General features: G+C 52.2%; 2 protein-coding genes across 12 annotated transcripts; one reads left to right on the top strand and one right to left on the bottom strand.

Annotated features, from left to right (window-relative positions):
* The first annotated feature begins 582 nt into the window (after positions 1–582).
* Positions 583–4,503, top strand: TUFM (Tu translation elongation factor, mitochondrial). The gene is made up of 10 exons (XM_079780157.1): positions 583–725; positions 839–1,033; positions 1,481–1,647; positions 1,903–2,007; positions 2,094–2,258; positions 2,412–2,544; positions 2,629–2,733; positions 2,848–2,999; positions 3,085–3,204; positions 3,773–4,503. The coding sequence occupies exons 1-10, from the start codon at positions 683–685 to the stop codon at positions 3,944–3,946; spliced, it is 1,359 nt and encodes a 452-aa protein (XP_079636283.1). The 5' UTR covers positions 583–682; the 3' UTR covers positions 3,947–4,503.
* Positions 4,504–6,767: 2,264 nt separating this feature from the next.
* On the bottom strand, positions 6,768–19,085 carry ATXN2L (ataxin 2 like). Of its 11 annotated transcripts, XM_079790752.1 has the most exons (24): positions 18,239–19,083; positions 16,730–16,766; positions 16,456–16,512; positions 16,304–16,375; positions 15,774–15,924; positions 15,259–15,383; positions 14,370–14,461; positions 13,740–13,940; positions 12,814–12,989; positions 12,567–12,677; positions 11,559–11,771; positions 11,401–11,472; positions 11,102–11,172; positions 10,641–10,933; positions 10,492–10,561; positions 9,818–9,964; positions 9,618–9,690; positions 9,340–9,527; positions 8,841–8,970; positions 8,627–8,748; positions 8,252–8,464; positions 7,882–8,071; positions 7,519–7,678; positions 6,768–7,281 (listed from the first exon to the last, which is right to left on the bottom strand). In XM_079790752.1, exons 1-23 carry the CDS (start codon positions 18,538–18,540, stop codon positions 7,524–7,526), a joined length of 3,261 nt encoding a protein of 1,086 aa, XP_079646878.1. In that variant the 5' UTR covers positions 18,541–19,083; the 3' UTR covers positions 6,768–7,281; positions 7,519–7,523. The 11 variants fall into 11 exon arrangements, with proteins under 11 accessions (XP_079646878.1, XP_079646881.1, XP_079646882.1 ...); XM_079790755.1 differs by lacking the exon at positions 7,519–7,678 and having other exon boundaries at positions 6,769–7,281; XM_079790756.1 differs by lacking the exon at positions 7,519–7,678 and having other exon boundaries at positions 6,769–7,258.
* Positions 19,086–19,787: the final 702 nt, after the last annotated feature.

Raw genomic sequence — 19,787 nt, 5'->3', positions numbered from 1 at the left:
TGCGGTAGATATTACTACTTAATCCCATTTTACAGATAGAAAAAACAAAGGCTCAGCATTGAGATGGGTCTTACCTGAGCCCCACCCCCGAAAGGCGCCTAGGACCCTCTTCCTCAGCCTGGCGGCAGGGCCTTGTCCCACCTCCCGCTCGACAGACCTGCGCAGTGGGTCGGACTCCCGGGATTCGAGTCCGTGACGGTCCCTGAGCAGTCCGCGCTTCAGCCGCCTCTGCTGCCTCTGCCTTGCGGAGGCCGGGAGCCGCCCTCCCGACCCCGACTACCCGGACCTCACTCCTCCCTAAACCTAAGCACAAACGCAGCCCGCTGCTCGGGAACCCCCGAGTCCACAGGTCTTCCGGGCGCTGGTGCATCATGGGACGTTCACATCGCCCCCTGGCGGCACCGGGAGAACTGCGTGCTCCCTCCTCCCGCGGGGCCTGAGTGGGTGTGGAGACCTCCATCCTTCCCCGCCCCCGCGCTCCAGTATTTACCTTCCTTGACGTCTTCCGGCCCGCGCCCGGAAGTCGGCGGAGATGACCATAAAAATTGGTGGCTAGAGGTGCCCGGATTTGCCCTCTTGGTCCTCACTTCCGCCGGAAGTAACCTCCAGTCGCAATTGCCCTCTCTGCACGCGCGGGCATCGGGTACCTCGCAGCGGTACTCGGGGCGTGAGTACGACCACAATGGCCGTCACCACCTTGCTGCGCGCGACGCCCCTCTTCAGCGGTGAGGGGGCGGGAGGGCGATGACACTTGGGGGTCCGGGGACACGGGGGGGTTGTCGGGAGTGGCCGAGCTCCGACCCGCGCCCTGATTCCACGCCTCGCCTCTCCCCGGCAGGTCTCGGCGCCGGCCCGACCCCACTGCTGCAGGGCCTGTTGCGGCCGCTGACGGCCCCGGCACTGACCCTCTTGTGCCGCGGCCTGGCCGTGGAGGCCAAGAAGACCTATGTGCGCGACAAGCCCCATGTGAACGTGGGTACCATCGGCCATGTGGACCACGGCAAGACCACACTGACCGCGGCCATCACGAAAAGTAAGCGGCTTGCTGAGGGGGCATCCGGCCGGGCCCGCTCTGCAGGCGGACCTGGAGCCAGGGAGGCGGGGCCCGCACCGCGGCTGCTGGAGGCGTTTAGTGTAGCCCGAGGAGCCAGAACTCCAGTGGGCGGGGCGGTGGGGTTGGAAGATTTCTGTTCAGGAAACAGATTTCCCCTGAACATGAAGAACTTTGTGGTGCATAAATTGGGGGGACCCTGAATGGCCGCCCTCTAGCATTAGCGACCGCCCTGTAAGCGGAGACTTTACCAGAAAGTCGCTTTCTTTCTTTCTGACTGGTTATCTCTGCAGAAGTTGAGGGAGGGTCCAGCCCCAGGCTGTCCGTTTAAGGTTGTTTAAGTGGGAGGGACCTGGGGTGTGCCCAAAGCCAGGCCGCTACCTCTGGAACTAGAGTTGAGAGCTCTGTTCTCTTACCTTCCCCGATTAGTTTTAGCCGAGGGAGGTGGGGCCAAGTTTAAGAAATATGAAGAGATTGACAATGCCCCGGAGGAGCGAGCCCGCGGTATCACCATCAATGCAGCTCATGTGGAGTATAGCACTGCTGCCCGCCACTATGCCCACACAGACTGTCCAGGTCACGCCGATTACGTTAAGGTGAGAGCATTGCTGGGGACAGGCCAGGAGCTGCCTCCTGTCAGGAGAAATGGTAGGCTTGTGGGAGGAGCTTAAGGTATTCAAGATGTATAGGTTTGAGATCATGGATTTGTGGGCATGGCCACTTAAAGTGGGTGGTGAGATGGCGGAGAAAGGTGAGCCTCAGTTCCTAATTGCTGTGCTTGGCTAGATGGATGTGGAGCTGAGGTCGCTGAACAAGGCTGTGTTTCCTCTCCTCCTCCTCCTCCTCCCCAGAATATGATCACAGGCACTGCCCCCCTTGACGGCTGCATCCTGGTGGTGGCAGCCAATGACGGCCCCATGCCCCAGACCCGAGAGCACTTATTACTGGCCAGACAGGTATGCGGAGCCTGGGTGGGAGTGGAAAGAGGAAGAGTGGGGAGTTGGGCCCCTTAGGACACCATCTCCCTCTTTCCCATCTGCAGATTGGAGTAGAGCATGTTGTGGTGTATGTGAACAAGGCAGATGCTGTCCAGGACGCTGAGATGGTGGAGCTAGTCGAGCTGGAGATCCGGGAACTGCTCACTGAGTTTGGCTACAAAGGGGAGGAGACTCCGGTCATCGTAGGCTCTGCCCTCTGTGCCCTTGAGGTGAAGGCAGGGTCAGGCAGGGGCTGTAGTAACAGAGGATGGGGCGGGATAGGCATCTGGAGCCGTGCTCTGAGTCTGGGGGGTACTAGTAGTTCTTGGTAAGCAAAATGGAAACTTCAGAGTCCTGTCATACCCCTCCCGCACCCCTTCTAGCAACGTGACCCTGAGTTAGGCCTGAAGTCTGTGCAGAAGCTGCTGGATGCTGTGGACACTCACATCCCAGTGCCCACCCGGGACCTAGAGAAGCCTTTCCTGCTGCCTATAGAGTCCGTTTACTCTATCCCTGGTGAGGACCGTGCTCATTTGCATTCTCTCCCCCTAACAAGAGCCTTGCCCAAGGTCCCGAATATCCTTTCTTGTTCCCTCCCAGGCCGGGGCACGGTGGTGACAGGTACGCTAGAACGTGGGATTTTGAAGAAGGGAGATGAGTGTGAGTTCCTGGGACATAACAAGAACATTCGCACTGTGGTAACAGGTACAGGAAGAAAGCCTTGAGACCCCGGGGCTGGCTCCAGGACGGCCTCTGCCTTGCAGATCCCTGTGCCTTCCCTCTGCTCCAGCGGTCCTTGTCTCCTCTTCTCCCTCCTAGGAATTGAGATGTTCCACAAGAGCCTGGAGAGGGCAGAGGCAGGTGACAATCTTGGGGCCCTGGTTCGAGGCTTGAAGCGGGAGGACCTGAGACGTGGCCTGGTAATGGCCAAACCCGGTTCCATCCAGCCCCACCAGAAGGTGGAGGCACAGGTGCGGCTTCAGGCAGTGGGCAGGGCTGACGGAGACGGATTGCCCCCGAGAGGCAGTGCTTCTAGCCACTTGCTCTCCTTTCCAGGTTTACATCCTCACCAAAGAGGAAGGTGGCCGCCACAAGCCCTTTGTATCCCACTTCATGCCTGTCATGTTCTCCCTGACCTGGGACATGGCCTGTCGTGTCATCCTGCCTCCAGGGAAGGTATGGGGGCATAGGGATGGGATGTGAAGGAGCACTCTTCATATTAGGCCTCCCTCACTTACAGTTCCAAAGATGTGACAATGTGGGTGACTTTTCTTTGGGTGAAGAGAAGCTGGCTGATGATGTAGATGAACCTAGTGATGGAGGTCTGGACCAATGGATTTTGGAGGAACGAGTCCTCATCCACTATTCCCTAGGCTGAAATAGTTGAAAAACTTAGTTATATTACCATTTACCCAGAGACTTCTCAGAAAAGGGTATTTCTTCTTGAGAGTTTTACTATACGTAGGGCTTAGAGAAGTTCCTAAGAGACCTCCATAGTCCAAAATTTAAACATTTTCCCTTAAGAACATACCTTAGGAATACTGATCAGTGGTCCTTTTTTTTTTTTTTTTTTTTTGCCTTTGCATATTCTGTTTGCATCTGCCTGACAGCTGGGATGAGGCTGTTCCCAGAAATAATCATCATGCTGCATTTCCCCATAACCATTAACTTTGGTAGCCAACAAAACAGTTGGGATAAAGACATCTTGAAGACCATGTACAATCCCTGTTTCTGTCCCCTCCAGGAGCTTGCTATGCCCGGGGAGGACTTGAAGTTTAGCCTAATCTTGCGGCAGCCAATGATCTTAGAAAAAGGCCAGCGTTTTACTCTGCGAGATGGCAACCGGACCATTGGCACTGGCCTCGTCACTGACACACCAGCCATGACTGAGGAGGACAAGAACATCAAGTGGAGTTGAGAGCGGACCTCTGCTCAGGCTCTTGTCTGCAGGGCTGTGCCGGCCAGTGTTCTGTTTCTCATGCCCCTTCCCAGGGCATAGGCTGCAATCCAGCAGAGTGGCAACTAGACCATCACTTCTCCTGGCCAGAAGGGCCACACGGCCTGCCAGGTGAGGTAGGTCAATAAACTGTTCTGTGAATAGTAAGCTAGCCTGGGTTTTGTGTCCTTTGTTTAAGTTGGAACGATAGAGGAATATAAAAAGGGAGCCAGAGCCAGGCTGGTGTGGCTCAGTGAGCCAATCATGGTTCGATTCCTGGTCAGGGCATATACCTGGGCTTGATCCTAGTGGGGAGACATGAAGGAGGCAGCCTATCAATGATTTTCTCTCATCGTTGATGTTTTTCTCCCTCTCTTCTCTGAAATCAATAAAAATATATTTTAGCCCTAACCAGTTTGGCTCAGTGGATAAAGTGTCAGCCTGCGGACTGAAAGGTCCCAGGTTCGATTCCGGTCAAGGGCATGTACCTTGGTTGCGGGCACATCCCCAGTGGGGGGTGTGCAGGAGGCAGCTGATCGATGTTGCTTTCTCATTGATGTTTCGAACTCTCTATCCCTCTTCCGTCCTCTCTGTAAAAAATCAAATATATTTTAAAAAATAATTTTTAAAGGGGGGGGGGGGGCACAAGCCCAGGAGGTACCCTGAAACCAGCTATTATCACTTGGAACCAGCTTGGGCTCAGCTCATTTCCTCCTTGAGTAGGCACTGGCATTAATGTCTACCTCTCCTTGTTTAAGCTCTGATACTGGGGACTGTATCTTACCTCTGGAACCAGCACCCATATAATCTGTACTTGATGGGTTATTACCGCGGTCACCAATTCCAAACAGGCTTGAGAAGGTGTAGAATGAAGGTTTCACTTTTCAACGTTTGAGATTTAAAAAGAAAAATGCTGGTTATCAAATAATCAGAATAAAATGCTGAGGTTTTTAAAAACTTGAGGCCCTGGCTGGGTAGGTAAGTGGGTTAGAGCAGCATCTTGATACACCAAGGTTATGGGTTCGATCCCTGGTCAGGGTACATAAAAGAATCGATCAGTGAATGCATACCAAAGTGGAACAACAAATCGATGTCTCTCTAAAATCAATTTTAAAAAGAAAAAAAAAAAATGGAACCTACTGACCAGGATACTGCCGCAAAACAAAAAAAAAAAAGGTAACATTCAGCAGGGAATAATGGGTACACCTTCCAAACTTGGATCCTGACAAATGAGTATATCCCAGACATCCTACTAAGCAGTCCTGAGAGGGGAGGCTGAGGGCTGTTTGGAAAAACTCAGAACCTGATCTGACTCCAGAGAACAGGCTCAAGGGAAGGAGGATTTAGGATTAAGAGGGGGATTCCTGGCTGGATGGAGTATAAGCTCCCAACTTTGAGATTTCTGCTCTTAGGAGTAAGATAAAACCAACCTGCAATTCTTAACTCATCAAAAGGACTAGGGCCCTGGCCGGTGTGGCTGTTGGTTAAGTGTCCCATGCACCAAAAGGCCGCCAGTTTGTTTCCTGGTCAGGGCTCATCCTCAGGTTGTGGGTTCGGTCCCCAGTTCAGATATGTATGGGAGGCAACCAATAGACGTTTCTCACACCAATGTTTCTCTACAAAGTCATTAAAAAAAAAATTTAAAAAAAATTTTTAAAGTACTACTACTTGCCCTAGGTGGTTTGGCTTAGTGGATAGAGCGTCAGCCTGCGGACTGAAGGATCCTGGGTTCGATTCCAGTCAAGGGCACATGCCCAGGTTGCAGGCTTGATCCCTAGTAGGGGGCGTACAGGAAGCAGCCAATCAGTGATTCTCATCATTGATGTTTTTTCTCTCCTTCTCTGAAATCAGTAAAAATATATATTAAATAAAAAGTACCAGTTAACACCTGCAGTTACATCACTCACAGTACTGGAGACCTACACTTCAAACATCCTCAGGCCTGCCTGGCCAGTGTGGTTTAGTGGTTGAGTCTCAATGATTCCTGGTCAGGGCATATGCCCAGGTTGCTGGTTGGTTGGGGTACATGCCCAAGTTGTGGGCTTGATCCCCAGTGGGCGTGTGCAAGAGGCCCTATTGCTGTTACTCTCTCCCCATCTCAGAAAGGTTTTCCTGCTTCTTCCATCCTTGCCCCCGACAACCCCAACTGACATCCCCTAGAGAGCTCTCTTTAATTTGGGACCTCAAAACTTCTCCCTCTCCAACCCCATGCCCACCAGGTTTCAGATCCTGGGAATTCTTTCTCAATATCTCATCTTCATTCTTCCTGTCCCAGTCCCAGCCAATTTTTTCTGGCTTTGCTCAGAGCTGAAATTCCCCTGCCTACAATTAAGCACCAGTCCTTGTAATTCCCTAAGGGTGAAATAATCTCTTTTTCACAGACAAAACCAAGGCCAGGTAAAAAAAAATTCCTACTGCTGCCTGGAACAAAAAAATCCCCAAACCTCTCAAGCCTGATTTTTCTACATCCCATGCTTGGTTCTTGTCCTAGTTTAGCTCCAATTCCCCATAACCTGGCCCCTCAATCTAGCCCTCTCCCCTTTTCCCACTGCAACTTCATTTTTATAGGTCTCACCCACACCCAAGCCCACTCACCAAACCTTTATTTCCAGTGGCCAAACACACTGAAGTGTAAATCAGAAGATGTACTTCATGAGGACCAATCTGGAGGTGAGAAAATTTGGGGGACCTGTACAGCAGTAGAGCCAGAGGGCAGCATCCTCAGGCTGAAGGGCCCACCTTGGGAACCACATTTAAGACTGATGGCCACAATCTTAACTGTATTCTCCAAAAAGTAAACTTTAGGCAGGTTAAGTTAGTTTAAAATTTTATTTTTTTAATTTTTTTTTAATATTTTTATGTAATAAAAAGTAAAAGTCCTTGTCCAACCATCCTTGTGGGGCATCTGTCTCTCACGCAGGTCACTCGAGTTAATGGGGAAGAAAGAACAGGGGGCCCAAGTCTGACATATAAATAATAGAAAATAAAAGATCTTCCGTCTCCAGTGGGGGATAGAGGATGGGAGGGCAAGATGGGGTGGGGATGGGGCAGGGGCAGAGCAGGAACCTCCCCACCCCCACTGGACCCTGGCCCACCCACTTTGAGGCCTCTCCCATTCAAGGTGCTTGGCAGGAATTCCCCAGCTCCCCCGGGGAAAGGGGGGGGGGGGTTGGGGAGCTGGGACTGGTCCGAGCTGCTGGGGGAAGAGACATAGAGATCACTCTTCCCTCCACTCATGGAGGTCTCAGGTCGCGGCCAGGACAATCTTCAGTTCCCCGGGGGGTGGAAGGGGAGCTGCTGGGAGGGATGAGATTGAACTGGTTGGAGGGGAAAGAGAAGAGAGCAGGAGCATTAGAACCCAAGCAGCTGTCCATCCAATGCCGTCCAGTGTGGGGTGTGGGGGGAGTGGGTAGGAGCGGCCTCCTCAAGGTGTCTCATGGGGCTGTCAGAAGCACAAATCAAACACTGTTTCCCAGTGAGCCAGAGCCCTTACTCGTGTGCCCAGCTCAGCCCCCCACACCCCAGCCTGGCCCTGTCTGCTGCGCTGACCTTACCTCGGCTAAGTCAGGAGACAGTCGGGGTCACTGAGAGCTGGGGAGGCAGTGGGGAGGGGGGCTGCTGGATCACAACTGAGCGAGGACGGAGGGAAGCAAAGGACAGAGCCAGGAGCAAGCCCCTGGCGGCGGCGACTGTGGCTTCTGCCCACCCTACATACTTCACAGACAGGTGCAGGTCGGCAGGCGCCCTGTGGGACAGCCCTGCCTCCAAGACCCCTCACTCCCCACCCAGAACCCGTGCATCCTGCCCCACCTGCAGCCCATCAGCTCTTCCATGCCAAATTCCCCCAGCTAACGAGAACTCACGAATCCTGTCATCGGCTCCTCCTGGAAATCCAGGCGCCTGGCCAGGCTGCTCACCTTGGGGGTGTCCGATGTAGGGGTAGGGTGAGGGTGTGGAAGCTGAGAGTGCAGGCACCCCACTCTGGGGCACTGCGCCTTGGGGGGGTCCCCCATGGCTCTGGGGTGGGTGCAGCAGCATCACCTGGGGCGGGTGGGGAGCCCCAGGGTGAGGGGGCGGGGCTGCTGTGATTCCAGTTTGGACATGGGCCTGCAGAAAACAGAGTAGTTAGGAGCACCACAGAAGCCTGACAAAGGCGCCAAGAATCCCAGGGTCAGGAGCATGCCGTAGAGGCAGCCCGGCACCAGGGACTCAGGAATGGGACAGTCTCATGGCCCAGGTCCTCATGGCAAAACAGACCCAGACAAAGCAGGTTCCTCGAGTTCTTACCTGGGTAACATGGGCCATGTTGGTGAAGCCGTGGGGCAGCTGCTGGTGGGCATGGATGGCATACACAGCAGCTGGTTGGGGGAAGCTGCTCTGAGGGGACTGGGCAGAAGGTCCCGGTGGCAGAGAAGGAGGCGTGCCTGTCAGGGCCCCTGGGTGGTACAGATTCTGCTGTGGCTGTCCACTGCCCAGGTGTGGGGCCTGCCCTGCCTGGTGCTGTCAGGGGGAGGGGAAGGTTAAGCGCCACTCACTCCTGATACCCAGGCCTTCTACCCACTGACCCCTAATCCTCACCACTGGGGAAATACCCCAAGCTCTACCGCTCTCCTTCAGCCCCCAACTCCTGCCCCAACCACTCAGCTCCCCCACGGCAAGCACCTGGACAGGACTGGGGGCCGCATGCTGGGACTGTGGCTGGCTCCCCGTAGGCGTGGTGGCCGGCTGCGGCTGGTGGGCATGGAGCTGCGTGGCATGGTGTGGATAGGACTGGTGAACAGTGGCTACAGATGGAAGGAGAGAGATAATCAGTGCTGAGCACACTGGAGGGGACTGAGGAGCACAGCCTGGAGGGAGAGGGTCCAGCAGAACTCACCATAAAGGGCTTGGGGGGTGGGCTGCTCTGCTGAAGGGTACTGAGGGGTGGAGGACGACACAATGGCCTGGGGATGGCTCCCCGAAGTCAGCATACGTGGGTTGCTTTGAAGCATGGGGGCAAACACCGGCTGGAGTGGCAAAGAGAAATGGTCAGCATAGGACTTGGAAGGCATAACCTCTGCACAGTAATGCTCTGGCCTTGTCACAACTACCTTGCTGGACATTCACAAATAACCTAACTGCGTAGGTGCTATTTTACTGACACTTTAGTGAAGGCTTGGGTGGTGGCTATCTTTTAATTTTTATTTTATTTGTCTGGAGCTTGGGTCTTAGGTGCCTTGCAACAGATCCTACCAGAGCCAGGACTGAATCCCCAGCCTGGCCCCACCACCCAGAACACTGACTGCCTCTCTCACCCAGCTCCCGTGTCTGGGAGGTGGAGATGGGATCTCTAGCAAGGCCTCTGTACCCTCATGTCCCTCCCGTGCTTCAGTCACCTGTGAGGGATAGTGGGCCATGGGCTGCATCATGGCGGGCTGGCCTGGGAACTGCTGTGGGTTGTAGGGGATGTAGGAAGAATAAGGTGTAGCAGCCACCAGAGGTGGGCCAGCAGCGGCGGCAGCCTGCATCATTGGAGGGGCTGAGGCAGGCTGGTGTTGGTCCGAGCGCTGGGGAGGCAGGGAGCCTGGGGGCAGGGGAAAAATAGTGCAGAGCTCAAGCTCCATCTGCCAGGAGGCACTGGGCAGCACCGACTGCCCCTCCCAACCCTGCTCACCTTTTGCTCCCCGGTACTTGCCCTGCTGTCCAGGCACTGAGTTGGATACAGGATATGGATACATCTGAGGTGCCTAGGGACAGTAATGCAGATAAGGCTGAATGACTGGCTTACAAATGCCCAGAACAGGTCTGACCTGGTCCCTCAGCCAGCCCAACCAAACCTCTTACACCCTGGGCCCACCGAGCCCCTTCTCTTACCTGAACAGCTGGTCCCATGTGGATCTGAGGTATGTAGGAAATGTACTGGGGGCTGTACAGCCCACTCTGGCCTGCTGTCAGCACCGGGATGGAGGGAGTAGAATGAGTCCGGGGCCCCGGAGAAGTTGGGGTACTGGTGGATTTATTCTGTAAGAGACAAGGGAGGACGTGTATAAAATATCTCACGATTTTTCTATTACTCATAGCAACCCCCTTGCCTATACAGCAACAGCATTTATGGATGGAGTATTGTGTGCCAAACACATTCTACACTCTATTTTGGTTAAGCCTCACGTCAACCCTACGAGGTGGACACACTTGAATTATAGCTGACAATACTGAAGCAGAGAGGTAGGGTAAGTGGCTTGTCCAAGATCACAAAGCTTATAAAAAAGTACAGGGGTTTAAGCCAAGTCAGTGAGTCCAAATGAAGCTCATGCTCAGAACTACCACACTCAAGACATTCCCTGAGCCAAATGCTAAGTATCAGAGAGAAACAAATCAATCCTTGTCGGACACATCACAATCCTTTGCCACCCAGCCCTGAAATTGGTCTGTTTTTCCCAAATCAGCCTACACACTTTCACACATCTGCCTGGTGGCAAGCGCTCTCCCCTCCAGTGCTTTCACCCCATTCCTAAGTCTCCTTTATGGAAGATGCTACCCCATCTCACCACAGACAGCAGAGGCTTTGCAGGATTGAACTCCTTGGCATTAGGATTCAATGTGGATTTCTTCACTTGTCTATGAGAGAAAAGCAAAGTAAATCCTCATGGCTTGCCCCTCATCACCCGACACCCACCCACCTCCCCACCCAACTCACTCGGCAACAGGGCCCTCATCCTTGTCATCTCCCTTGATGAGGCCCACTGGGGGGCTGCCAGTTTGGCTTGGGCAAGGTGGTGGGAGCTGATCTGGCCCCTCCGTGCCTCCTGCTGGTGGCAGGGGCGGTTTGTCCTCCTTATCCAATAAAGACTCTGTCTTGGAGACTGGGGACCCCATGGGCTCTGAAGTCAATAGACCATCAACTTCCTTCTCCTTCCCTTTGGCCTCCTCCTTTAAGATCCGGGGAGGAAAAGGATCCAGGCAGGTCTCAGGCGAGCTACTGGGCTGAAGCTGAAGGAGAAAAATCACACATATAACACCGGTCCAGACCCAAGGCCTTGCTTCCTTCTTTCACCCTTGCTCTCATCTCTTCTACCTGTACCTCTTCTTTAAGTTGCCCAGACCCACTTCACCTTCATCCTGTTAATATCCTAGAACTCATTCCCACACTTTTCTCACCTTAAACTGGGCCCCAAACTTTCTCAGTTCTTCCAGTTGAAAGCGTTTCTGTTCATTCTGAAGGCCAGAGACTATGAGAAACAGTGAAAAGAGAACATATACATTTCTTTTTTCAAAGGTGGCTACACAGTGCCAGTAGCCCACAGTACAAAAATCTAAAAAACAGAAGAAGAATCCAAGGCCTAATAGACTGTTTTTGTTTTGTTTTGAATAGACATTAAATTCCAACAACTTTCTAATTGAAATGCTCTCCTAATCAAAGGGGCATTATACTTTGGCAGAAAAAAACCAATCCTTACCTTTCCCAGATATCCGGGACAGCTCCTGGGATTCCAGAGTTCTCCCAGGGTCCTTGGCCACGAGTTCTTTTACTGAGAAGGAGAGACAGACACCTGAAGGTCTTTTCCCCAGAACCACACTTTACATTGTCCACAGCCATGAACCACCTGGCTCTTACCATCCGTGGGGGCCAGTGAGATCTTTGGAGAAGCTGGGGAGATGGACCCTACTCCAGGATCCACAACTGATGACGTCACAGGGATGGAAGCTGAAGAGGTTGGTACTGCCGAGCCAATGGGAGGCTCAGGACAGGAAGCTGAGACTGGGGCAGGGGCAGCCGACTTGGGAGAGCGTGGGGGGTACATCCGGCCCACTGGAAGAAAAGGGAAAGCTGCACAATGGTTACTGCTGGTCAATTATCAATGGGTACAAAGGACTTACTAAAAACACCAAGAAAAGTTTACCCACTCTTTTCTATACAAGTTCACAGACCTAAATGCCCAGAAGGGCAAAGCAGGTGAGATGGCCTCATGGCACCACGAAAGACTCAAAAAGGGCAGTCGTGACTCAGTCCAGACACCTGCAGCTATGCAGCAAGAGAGGTCAGTGTTGCCTCAGCCGGTGTTGCTCAGTGGACAGAGCATCGGCCTGCAGACCTAAGGGTCCCAGGTTTGATACTGGTCAAGGGCACATACCTTGGTTACAGGCTCAATCCCCAGCCCAGTCAAGGTGTGTGTGGGAGGCAACCAATTGATGTGTCTCCCTCACATTGATGTTTCTCTCTTTGTGTCTCTCCCCTTCCCTTCCACTGTCTCTAAAAAGCAATGGAAAAATATCCTCAGGTGAGGATTAACAACAACAACAAAAGGACAGGTCAGTGTTGGCGGAACTTCCTGTACTTCAATAAAATTAGAAATTGTCTGATTTCTCCTATTTTAAAGTGTTGGCAACTAATTTAAATAAAGTTATCTGCCAGCCAGACACACCCACAAACCCAGACACACCCACAAATATTGGGGTTTCTGCATGAGGGAAACTGAAAAATTCTTTGCTAAAAAGTATAAACCCAAACCTTTCAAAATGCTTTTTACATCTTCAACTGTCTCCCAGCCCAGTATTCCAACAACCGACATTTGTATTTCTACAAATTCCTACCCATCTCTTCCTGTGACATGCTGAACTTTACCTGCAGGCGGAGGTGGGACGGAAGCTTCTCCAGAAGGCCTACTGCTGGGTGAAGACAGAGTCTTGGCACCTCTCACAGGCCTCTGTGCCTTAGGGGACATGCGGGAAGGGCCTATTTTTTTTTAAAAGGTGGGAAAAAAGAGGGATAGTACCTGCTAGTACATTACCACAAATCCATCATCCTTCCAACCCATTCCTTTCAATTAATTATCCTTCCCTGTCCCCCACAAGTCTGCTTCACAACTCACCTCCATTAATACCACGTGTCTCAGAACCTGGGCCAGGGCTGCTATTGTCAAGATGGTGAGGGCCACGGGGTGGCAAAGAGCTAAGGCCAGGTCGGCCGCCCCGAGAACTACTGCATCGAACTCCTCCCCGGGGACCTTCCCGAACTCGTTGGGGTAGAGGAATATACTTTCCTTCCCTGGGGGTGGAGGGAAGAGTTCAAATGAGGTCAAGTAGCCACAAAATCCACACATTTTGGAAAGATGAAGCCCTTCCTTCTAAAGGCCACCTTCCACCCAACACACACACACACACCCCCCTCACATTCTCTCTCTCTCTGCCTGGCTCCAGCTTTTTGCACTAACACACCCCCCCCCTCACATTCTCTCTCTGCCTGGCTCCAGCTTTTTGCACTAACACACACCCCCCTCACATTCTCTCTCTCTCTCTGCCTGGCTCCAGCTTTTTGCACTACCCCACTTGAAGATCTGTCCTAGTTCAATGTTCTTTGGCTACAGGCTTATGACCTTACATTTTGTCAACCCTAACCCGACCAACCAGGCTAATATTCCATAATTCTTCCACCCCTGTCCTATGAGAAAAGCAGTACCACATAGTAGGTCAAGGTGCATCTTTTACAAGATACAGATCGTCACGTACAGTTTGATTCTATTTTCACAAAGAGAGGAATAAGAGATGCATATAGATGAATATGCAGAGAAAAAAGAGAAAGAATATATATCAAAATTCTGAAACAAAAATCTTTTTCTAACTTTAGTCTTGTTACTATGGGTAAAGCACTTAACCACTCTACATTTTAATCTCCTAAAATAATAATTGGGAATAACTAACCTGCATCTCATATGGCTGTGAGGCTCAAACAAGAGTGTACAAAACTCTTGGTCCATACAGTGAGCCCCAAACATACCAGGCTGCCCCCAGGAATTACCTAGACACCAAACTGGGGCTCTCCCGTCCTGAACCCTGCCGCTGGACTGCACTGTGCTTCTCCTCTTCAGTGCGTCCATCGTCGTTCTCCATGGCAATCCGCAGGCGGTACTGGGGGCTCGATTCAATCTCCCGAGCCAACTGGGCTGCACGCAGCTCCCGCTGACGAAACTCTTCTGAGTTGTCCTTCTCTAAGGGCACCCTGAGAAGACCACCAGAGACCACCACCATCCCAGTGCCAGGGACAAAAGGGAAAAAAAGAAAAAAATTTCTATCAGTCCTATCACAACCCAGCATATATTTAATGGACATCTACTAAGTCCCAGGCAGAGCAGCAAGGCATCTATATGATTCTAGGGGGCACTTAAAACACATATTTAAGTACATTTTAAGTCCTAGAAGAATAGTATGGACAAATGGGTAAGCAGTTAATTTTACCCAGGTGGTGGACTGGAATCAAGATTAAAAGCACATTTTTGAAAGCAGTTCACAAGATATAAGAGAGTGGGGAGAGGGCAATCCGAATATCCAGAAAAGCATGAAAAAAGCGATGTTCCACCTAGAGACCTGCCCCTCTGTTGGTGACCCCATGCCTCAAACTGCACCACATGGGGAGTACCAAGACACTCACGTGTAAGACGAGAGACTGCTATCATAGGTGGTCTTTACACCATAATTCTCCTCATTGAACTTGAACATTTCATTGGGGTCCCATCCATTGGACTAGAAGGAAGGAGGGAGAATGTTTTAAAACCCAGCGAGGAAAGCAACAATGACCTATCATTTTCCATCAGACTGAAAAATTTAAAAATCTGACCACACCATAAGTGGAAAAATTGGGACAAGGCTGGTGAGAATGCCAACTAGAACTATCAACTGCAGCACAAATTGGCAATAGCTAGTAAAACTGAAGTCATAAAATCGAAGAAACCCATTTTCAGGTTTATATCCCAGAGAAATTTTGGTATATGTGCATGTTCTAAAAATTCAATAAGGCAACTATAATGACAAGCACAAATCAGTAGGGAAAAAGAGAAATACAGTTTGGGTATTCTTAGATAGGTTCATAAGTAAAACAGTACAAAACAGTTAAAAGCAATAAACTAGATCTATGGAGCAACACGAAACAATCAAAACAGGCAGAAAAAGGAAATTGTTGTACAAATTAAACAGCAATTCTCAAGAGAATTTTAAATGATTCAAAGTATAGTAGCTGTTTCTTTGGAAGAGAAATGTGCCTACATAGTACTCACTCTTGTCTATACTTTGTGTTAAGTTGACTTGAAGCAAATATTAACAATTGTCAATCACAGATGGTGGGAGAACAGGTATTTTTGTTTTGTTACGTTCTGTGCCTTTCCATTTGGAATCTGATGTCATGAATAGGCAAGAGTAAATGATCCCCCGCCCCCCACCCCCCGCCACAAGCAACCCAGTTCCAAGAATGACAGTGGAGTCAACAACCCACCCCTGGCAGCAGAGCTGCCCAGCTCTCAGGGTCTTGGGGAAGGAGACTGTACCATATCAGACTCGAGGTCGTAATCATCACTGTTGCTGTCACCACCCTCCCAGCGCTGAAGCACCTTCTCTTTGTGTTCCCCATTCACCTTCGAGTTCATGGCAATGGCTGAATCAGTGAACTTGTCTGTGGGCGCAGAGATGAAGATCAGGAATCATGTGGTATCTCACAGGCTTTCCCCCAATGCCCCCCTTTCCATAAATAGTTCAGAAGCAAAGAAAAGTTTATGTGTGCCATGGTTTGGGGGTTGAGTAGACACAGCATAAAAATTACCATTTTAGTAAGTTCATAAGCAGCAGGAGCTGAAAACAAAGCAAACAGGAAGAGCCACAACATAGGCCAAATTCGTCCCATATTGTCTTACATATCAAGACACATTCTCAAGAAAAATCCAGTCATCTTCCTCAGAAAACAAGATAGTAAAATGGATGGTTATGGGAGCGAATCAAGCATCATGTAACTGCTCTCAGCTCTCCCCTCACAGAGTGGGTTTGACATAAGAGCATGGAACAATACCTTTAGTGGCATAATTGAAGTCAACGTTTCGGAAATGGACAAGCATGACATCACTTGGCTTAAACACCATGGTGTCCACAATGTCTTCCCGACGAGGGCCACCTACTGGCTCAGATGCTTTCCGGTGCACAGCGTCTACTGCCAGTTCAAACTAAAAAAAAAAAAAAAAAAGTCCCATTTTCCAACACCCAAGGTCAATATCAAGAAGCATGAAGGCAAATATGACTATTTTTCTCTTTACCTTTCTAAACTTCCCAACATCATGCATAACATCTCAGTATCAGCCACAGAACTTAGCAAAAGTCCCCAAATTAAAATTTTACATTTTAAATTTTTACATTAAAGTATCCAGCCCTCAAATTTCCTATGCCTTTCATTGCTTGCAGCACTGAAATCCAGCGCAAGCCTGAAGAAATGAGTTAACAGCCACAATGTTGTCCAACACCACTCAATTCACATCTTCAATGAACATACTTCATTCTCCCTCTTTCCACACAACTCCAAAAATAAGCTAATTTAAGTACACTGACCTTTGAGCTCAGAGTCTTGAAGATACCTTCATAGGTGGTACCATTCTTCACCTTTACATCACAAGTGGAGCCCTAGGAAAGTGTGAAAAATAAGGAAATCAAACAGATGCATGGCATCCCTCACACAACCTAGAGGTTAGGTACCCACTTACCACAACAGCTGTAAGGAAATGCAGCATTCTGGAATTGTTGTAGACACCCTCAAATACCTGTCAGTAACATAGGAGGGAGAAATAAATAGCCAGTCAACATCTTACCTTCCTTCTAAAAATCCGTACTTCCATACTCCCACCCACCTTGTATGAGCTGGGCCCCCTGGCCTTCTGAGCCTACCCGACTATTTCTGTACCTAACTGTCCTATATTCATACATATGCATCTTTTAGGTCTCTGTACCTTTGTGGGGGGGGGGGGAGGGGCAACTCACCGGTGACTGTGGGGGTCCCTTCCCAGTGCTTTGTCCCCTGTAAGAGGAAATAAGAAACTAGTTATTGAAATCTGTTCAATCCCTCTTACACGATTAATTTCAAAGGACTTGGTATCCTAGATCCACACACTATGTGAAAATGCTGATCTAGGCTAAAATTCATCAACAAGATTTTCAAACTTTCACCTTATAGAGGAAAAAGGCACAGACATTATAAACCACTAGACACATTTCCTCCAAATGCCAGTAAAATAGACTTCAATCAACAACCACTGTCTCCCTTTCTCCAAGGGGCCAAGGCTGCATCCTTCCAAGAGACCATTGCTGCGGCATTAGATAATACCGCATCTCAGATGTAAAAGCGGAGCTCAGGGAGGACAGACCCGGAAGTACCTAGCTCAGGCACGTTACCTCCCAAACAGAAAAGACAATCCTTTTCAGGGCCTTACGCCCCAGTTCCTGGGAGGACGGTAGACCGTCTACAACCACCTTCTTGGCCTCTTGACTCATTCAGCCAGCTACCCACTCTGAGAGGGTCGTCAATGGTCTAATAACCCCGCTCCTCGCTGGCTGATGTAACCGGCGGTTGAGGAGGGTGGTGAGGGGGCCGTTGGCGGGGCTGGGGGGACAGCGCAGCCGCAAAAGGTATCCACCGGGAGGCCTCGCCCGGTCTGCGCCTGCGCACTAAGACCCACGGGCCTCTTCAAAATACCCCCTCCCGCGATCAGAACCCACTGCGCCTGCGTGTACCACCACGCTCAGTGGCATTAACCCATACACCGAAGAAATCGAGTGGTGTCTACCACTCAGCCACGAACCCCTGCACGCACACTCCCAGTTACTGGGGCTCGTGAATGCCTGGGTCTTAAGACAGAGAACCCACGCGCACGTACGCAAAGGGCGCGCGCGCTCTGGAGGTTCCCGGGCCGCAATCCCCCCCCCTCCCCAGTTCTCTCCTTCCGTCCCCCCGCCCACCCAGCTCCCCTCCTACTGGCCAGACCAGGAAGGGGGAGGTGGCAACCCGCTCCAAGTCCCTCCCTCCCCATTGGCCAAACTGTGGGCCGCGCGCCCCCCTTCATTGGCTACGACCCGGACCCCTTCCTGCAGCCGACTCCCCATTGGCTGAAGCCGGGAACCGCGAGACCCTTCGTGGTAATGGAGCTGGGGACCCCGATCACCGCTTCACCCCCCCAACTCCTCGTTCCGATGCGCTAGCGGGGTGCGCCCCGCCTGCCCCTAAGGCCCAGGCTGCGAGCCCTAACTAGGCTGAGAGCCGAGCAGGGCCCTTCAATGTCCCGGTGGCTGTGGGGGGACCCTTTTCCCTCTGACCGGTTAGGGCCCATCCCCAGCCGCACGGGGAGGGGTGGGCTTCCCCCGTCCTCCCTCAAAGGCGGCCAGGCTAGGAGCCCGCCTCGCGCGGTGTGCTCAAGTCCAGACTGGCGGGCCGGAACCGAGCCGCTGCTGCCCCGCAGCCTGCGCTCCAGCGCCCAGAAACCCAACCCTCCTCACCTGGCGCTGCCGATGGCCGCTGCCCCTGGCCTCTCCTGGTGTTGCTGCTGCTGTGACGGCGGCTGCGGCGCCAAGATGCCCTCGGCTCCCCGGCGGAGCCCGCTCCCGGCAGCAGACGCAGGCCCCAGGCAGGGGGAAGCGGCAGCGGGAGGTCCTGGGGGAGCCGAGGAGGCGGCCAGGGGACCCGGGAGGCCACCGTTGGGAGGGCTGGTGCCCCCGGGAGGCCGGCGGGCCACGGCCTGTTGCGTGGGGGGCGGCTGCTGGGGCTGGGACGTCTGTTGTGGCGGCTGAGGCTTCAACATGATGGCAGCGTCCGGAAGGGGAATTAGGGGGAAGGGAGGGAGAGGAGGCCGGGGCTGGGCCCCCGCCGGAGAGCGCGGGAAGCGAAGGGGATTGGGAAGCTGGGGACCCGCCGTTGGCGGGCGGGGGGGGAAGGCCCGCAGTCTCGGGGTGGATAGAGAAGATCGCAGCGCGAGGAAGCGCCGCGAGGCGGAAGGGGAGGGGGTCTCGCGGGCCGGAGGAAAGCGAGAGGGCGCGAGCCGGGCTGGCGCGCGTGCGCGTCGCCGGGACGGGGAGGAGGAGGAGGAGCGCGCGGGCGGGAGCTACCGAAGGGGGAGGGGCGGGCGGCGGCGGCGTGGAGTCCGCGCGAGCAGGGCGGTTAGCTGGGGCGGGAGGAGAGAGAATAAAGGTGGGCCGCGCGCCCAGCCTTTGGAGTGGGGAAGGGGCAGCGCGGGCGCTCACGCGCGCCAAGGACTTGGGGTCTCTGGTTCTCTAACAGCTGTAGAGGCTGCCGCCGCGGTCGCTCCACAATGAGCGTGTGAAGCTGCGGGGGAGGAGCCGAGGCGGCCGGCAGGAAGGAAGAGCCGGCTGCCCCGCCCACGCCGCTGGCGTAGCGTTGAGATGCCTCCGCAGTAGGTGAGCTGTCACGACGTAGCGTGCAGTTCTTCCGCCATTTGTGGCCCCGTGGGCGGGGTCAAAGTGCAAAAAAAAAAAAAAAATCCAGGGACTAGACAAGCTGCTGTTCTTTGGTGTTTGGTAGGTTTCATGAGGAGCTACTTCCGGCCTTATCTGCTTTAAAAAAAAAAAAAGATGGGCTTTAAATTTATCAGCTTGAGCACGCCGATCTTTGCAGATAAATCTGTGCCTAATGCTAAATAATTTTAAACTTCAATGATTTTAAACCTAAATGGCTTGTTTCTCCAAGCCCTGGAATGAACCCTTAAACTGTAGTAATAGACTGCTCTGAAGGGCAAGTGCCCAGGGTCTAGTTCAAAATGCTGCACCTCACTCTGCAGTGAAGACAGCCTTCATTCGTTTAGAATTAGGCATTGGGACGTTAGGCTAGATGCTCTGTATACAACTGTAATTAAACCCACCTTTCTGCCCTCGGAGTTCAAACTAGTGGTAGATTCAGACATTAGGTGAAGCACAGGGCACTATGAAAGCAGATAGGAGTAACACCTAATCAAGTGTGGGTAATGGATTTCTAGGCAGGGGAAATAGGATGGGACGAGCTAAGAAAATACAATTAAAGACGGAGGAAGTTAAA

The sequence above is a fragment of the Cnephaeus nilssonii genome (assembly GCF_951640355.1).
Source record: "Cnephaeus nilssonii genome assembly, chromosome: 2".
In the NCBI taxonomy this organism is placed as follows: Eukaryota; Metazoa; Chordata; class Mammalia; order Chiroptera; family Vespertilionidae; genus Cnephaeus; species Cnephaeus nilssonii.
Note: the sequence above shows the minus strand (reverse complement) of the source record. Positions and strands in the feature narration are given on the sequence as shown.